This window comes from Castanea sativa, chromosome 5 (genome assembly GCF_040712315.1).
Source record: "Castanea sativa cultivar Marrone di Chiusa Pesio chromosome 5, ASM4071231v1".
In the NCBI taxonomy this organism is placed as follows: Eukaryota; Viridiplantae; Streptophyta; class Magnoliopsida; order Fagales; family Fagaceae; genus Castanea; species Castanea sativa.
Window position 1 is genome coordinate 75,009,563 of NC_134017.1, and position 5,426 is coordinate 75,014,988.

General features: G+C 34.0%; 1 protein-coding gene across 1 annotated transcript; it reads right to left on the reverse strand.

Annotated features, from left to right (window-relative positions):
• Positions 1 to 814: 814 nt before the first annotated feature.
• On the reverse strand, positions 815 to 4,319 carry LOC142634531 (sugar carrier protein C-like). The gene is made up of 4 exons (XM_075808837.1): positions 3,984 to 4,319; positions 3,535 to 3,857; positions 1,777 to 2,406; positions 815 to 1,689 (listed from the first exon to the last, which is right to left on the reverse strand). The coding sequence occupies exons 1-4, from the start codon at positions 4,114 to 4,116 to the stop codon at positions 1,213 to 1,215; spliced, it is 1,563 nt and encodes a 520-aa protein (XP_075664952.1). The 5' UTR covers positions 4,117 to 4,319; the 3' UTR covers positions 815 to 1,212.
• Positions 4,320 to 5,426: the final 1,107 nt, after the last annotated feature.

A 5,426-nucleotide genomic window follows, 5' to 3' on the forward strand; every position in this document is an offset into this window, starting at 1 on the left:
TGGACTTTAAATTGATTCTTTTTGTAAGTTTTCTTTTTAATTTTAGCTCAAAAAAGTTTTTTTTCTTAATTTTTGGGTTGAAACGTATTAAATACATTATATTTGGGCTAAACTCTTTAATTTTGAGTCAACAAATACAAATAAAATACTAAAATAGACATTAGAAATATAAGCGCTAAAAATGCAATAAAGTTATAAATATTCAAAAGTCTTATTCGGTCCACATGGGTTCTATTCGGTTTATTGTGTCCTCTTTGGTCCTATTTGGTCTACTCGGTCCTATTTAGTCCATTTTGTCCACTAAAGTTTAATTCGGTCTACTCAGTCCACACTGGCCCTATTTGGTCCACAATGTCCTATTCTGGTCACTTCGGTCCTATTCGGTCCATTTCGTTCACTTTGCTCCCATTCGGTCCACTATGTCTACTTTGGTTCTATGAGGTAGCCGACCAACTAGCCACTCAAAGTAAAGATATGGACGATGTTGAAGAGTGGTTAGAGGAAATCACAACTCCTTGTTTCTCAGATTTTGTTTGGGTGGTTGAGAAACAAGATGAAGCAATTAAAAAACTTTCATCCAATCTATGATGAGAAAATTATCTGGAATTAAAACAGCAAAATTTTTATCAACAGCACATATTACAAGGGTAGGAGGACATACACAAACTCTGAAAATGGAAATATCAAATAAGTGTCTCTGGTCTCTTTTAATTATCAAAAAGAGAGTCAATTTATTAACTGCACTACATAACTGCATATGCAGTTTTTTTTTTTTTTTTTTGCGAGAAGATTAGAAATAAAAGAGACATTAAACTGCACAAATGTAGGAAAGTTAAGGCACAAACAAATATACATACTAATACACGCTCAAGCTGCTTCATAATGTCCAAGCACAACATATATCTATCCTGATGATCCAACCATTAAGGACTATACCAGGAGGGGTAAATTTGGGGTTTTTATAATGTGGCATTTCTTAATGAATTTTTGTGGAGAGTACAATCAAATGCTCTTTAAGTAGGATGTGGGAGTTTTTCTATAATTTAGTCTAGCAAAATATTAAATGGGATTCCAAAAGAAAATTGATGTAGTCACCTACAACCAAAGCTAATAGGAAACCAAACCCGGCCGAAACCTGCACAGTTTTTTGAGGTTTTCGGGTCTGGAGTTGGGCTTGTATTTTTTTTTTTTTTTTTAAATTATTAGATCCAATTAGACATTTTTAAGAGCCTGGCCTCCCTTGAGCATCTCCACGTTTCCATTAGAGAATTCTTCAGTCATGAATTTGGCCCAGAACCAATGAGACCTCCATACTTGGTTCATCTCTTCAATTGGAATATTCTTTGTCTCAGGCAAGAAGTAGTAGATATATATGGTCATTACCACCACAAAGAAGGCAAAGAAAAGGAATAGCCCAAACTTCAAATGGCACAGCATATTTAAGAAGATTTGAGCAACAAGAAATGTGAAAACCATGTTCACTGACACGTTGATACTCTGAGCAGCTGATCGAATTTCGAGTGGGAAAACTTCACTAGGCACCAACCAGCCAAGAGGACCCCAAGACCATGCAAATGCAGCAACATAGATGCAAATGAAGAGCACCACAACAATTGCATACCAGTTGGGCAATTCACCAGGATTACCATTTATTCCAAATTTAGCACCAATGCAAGCTGCAACAATGATCTGTGGACAAAAAAGAACATCAAATTAACTTTGTGTCAACAAAAACTATAATATATTGGATCAAATTACTAGCTAGCTAAGAGTTACCTGGCAGATAAGCATTTGACCTCCACCCTCAAGGAAGAGGAATCTCCTTCCCCATTTATCAACACCATAGATTGAAACAAGGGTTGCAATAACATTAACAAGGCCGGTGATCACAGAAGACATCAGTGAAGCATCGTCTCCGAACCCAATGGTGTTAAACAAGACAGGTGCATAAAACATGATCACATTGATGCCAGTGAATTGTTGAAAGAAGGGAATCAGGGTGGCAACAGCCATGTGTGGCCTATATTTTCTCTGTAACAAGTTTCTCCAAGGGTGTTCCACTTGCTTTGATAATTCACTAGCCATGACAAGGTCATTGAATTCCTCATCAACATTTTCAAGACCCCTAATTCTCTTAAGTTTTTCTCTGGCGTCCTCCATGTTACCACGTTCAATCAAGGAGTTCGGGGTATCGGGAAGAAACAGTGAACCGACTGTTAATATAATTGCAGGGACAATAGCACCACCCAAACTCAAACGCCATCCCCAACCACCATGAATCTTGGAAAAGAAGTAGTTCAACACATTGGCAACGAGGATACCAACTGTGATTGACAATTGGAACCCAATGTTGAGAGCACCTCTGTACTTGTATGGAGCCGTTTCAGATAGGTAGAGTGGCACAGACTATAATTACAATTTAAAAACACCCAAAAAAAAATTAAATCAGATTAAACGTCTGATGATAAAACTGATACTATTTTAATGTGGTTAGTAACAACTAACAAGTAATAATCAGACTGGAGAAAAAGGAAAAAAAAAAATGGAAAATGTCGTTCTCTAGGGACCACATGGTTATGTCATGTTGACATGCTTCTTGGACTAAAAACAAGTTGAAAAAATCAAATACAAAATCACACGGAAATAATTTTAATTTGCTTGATTGATTGAACCACTATCAAATTGCGGTGGCTTTCTATTCAAAAAATTGGACTCTTTAAGTAAACAATAGCGATGGCGGAAAGAGTGTGTACATAGAGATGTCATTTGTGAAGAAAAAGATGGCAATGCTATGACTTTTCAAATAATTGTTCAAAAAAAAAAATTCCACTCTTCCCGTTAGTCCAAAGTCTTCTCTCATACCCCCTCTTTTTTAGGAAAATCATTATCATGTTTTCTTTTTCCAACTTTTCCCGGCAACCAAACAGAATATAATTTTACTTACAGAAATAGAACTCTAAAAGGCGCAAATCAGGGGGGGGGGGGGGGGGGGGGAACTGAGGAGAGAGAAGAGAATCAGAGATGAGTAAAAAAAAAAAAAACCCATATCTCCAAAAGCCAAATGATAAACAAAATATCAAACAAAGGGAGTGTAGAAGCCCATATCGGATCAGAAACAACTTTGTACACAAAATTCATTTTTGTCATGTTCCAAACAAGTGTCTTATCCGGTACACTTTTTCTTTTTTTAAGATACCATTGTCAAAACTATGAAACAAGATCTAAAAGGTAAACAAAGTAGAAGTAGAGTTTCAACAAATCTAAGAACACAAATACAAAGAGGCATATATAAAGACAAAAAAAAAACTAAAAAAACTAAAAAAACAAGAAGAAACAGACATCACTAAAACCAAAGGAATATTGCATTGTACATTTGCTTCGATTTTGTTTTAAGACGACACAGTATTTTCTTTTCCTTTTTCTTTTTCTTTTGTGTTGTTGTTCTCTACCGACAACTTTCTCTGTGCCCAAACACAAATTAAAACACACCAAAAATAAAAATCATGATCCAAAACCAAAAAAAAAAAAAAATACCTGATTGGCGAACCCAATTCCGAAACCAAGAAGTATACGACCCACAATCAACATCCACACAGCTTGGGCAAAGCCATTGAGAAGAGCACCTGCGAAGAAGAGCAGACCACCAAGCAACATAGACGGTTTTCGTCCAAATTTACGGGTCACAGTGGATGCCACAAGTGAGGAAAGAAGAGCAGCCAAATACAACGACGATGTGAACATGGTTAAAGTCTGACTGTTGTATTGGCAGTACTGGTTTGTCGACGAATCATCATGCTTCGACCGATAAACCTTTGGGAAAAACTTGAGCAAGAAAGGGTCCATAGACGTGACCCCACCTGTTAAAAACACCATAACATAACGTTAAAAAATAAAAATAAATAGAGACGTTTGTGATTCAAATCTTACAGTTCAGTCTCGACTGAATAGAGAAATACAAAAATATGGTGTTCTCGTATAATTACCAGAAATTCCAATATCGTAACCGAAAATCAAACCTCCCATGGCCGCAACCACACACGTTACGATGACATAGGGAGTGAGGTTTCCGGGATACTCCTTGCCAGGACCCGTGGGAATTCCTCCAACTGCAGGCATTCTCGCTGTGTTTTTTTTTTTGTTCACGTCCAAATTTTCAAATAGAGAGAAAGAGAGAGTGACCAACTAGGCCAAAAAGGAAAATGATGGATCTCATAAATTGGTTTAGCTAGCGTTTATATAGACAGAGAAAAAGAGAAAAAAAAAAAAAAATTTCTTTCTAAATTTTTTTTAATCTATTTTACTTAAATTATGGAGAATCGTTGAGCTGTCAAACTACATAATAATATAGCTATCTTTTATACAAACCCAAGACAATTGTATACAAGGACACGGTGTTTACTTTGTAGTTTTGTAGATAAGGTCAATGAAGTGGCATCTATACATTACTAACTTTCGACCGTTGGATTATAAATTTATAGCAATCGGACTGTGGGAACATCACTAATTTTTCCAAACTATCTTTTTGATGAACTAATTTTTTCAAACTATCGAAGTTCGTTACTAATAGTCAATTTATTTTTGGATGAGGTAGTTGCCTTTACAGTAATACAGGCTGTATTTTTTTTTTATACAATTTATCTAAATATATTAACAATATATATATTTCACCTTTTATAAATAAATAAAATAGCAAGATTTAGGTACAGTTTTTAAATGTTGTTTAATAAATTTTCTTCTTAAAATTATGTTACGTGAATTTTTTTTTCATAGAATAGAATTATAATTTTTAGTTAAATAGTCACATAATATAATCATAAAAAAAAACTTAAAATATAGCATATAAAAGTATTGTAATTAAATTTTATCCTAAATTATATATATATATATATATATATATATATATATATATATATAAAAATAAAAAGTGAAACATTAATAGTACTTTTTGTGGAGGAAAGGGAATTGCCTACCCAGGTTATACAGGATGTACTTTTAGATTTTTTTTTTTGGTCATAATTTAAAAAAAATATTAACCATATATTTCTAACCATTAATTGAAAAAGATGTTGGTCATTATTAACAGCAATTGGAAGATAAGATAAAAAGACATTGGTAGTTGACACAGTGACAGGATTTCAAAGTAGGATTTCAAAGTAAAATTTACACGTCAGATATAATTACTTGGAGATTTTTTTTCTTTTTTTTTTGATTTTATGCATGAACTTCGTATACGAGTCGGCAAAAAGTTTTTCTTGCTTTGCTCACAAAAAATTCGGCCTAGTTCATGGTATTAGGATTATGTTTTTTTTTTTTTTGGTGATGTGAAATGGTATTTGGATAATTTCTTTTTCTTTTTCTTTTTCTTTTTATCAAGGTATTAGGATAATGTTAGATCAATAGTATAGAGTATGTGGATGTGGTAGGTA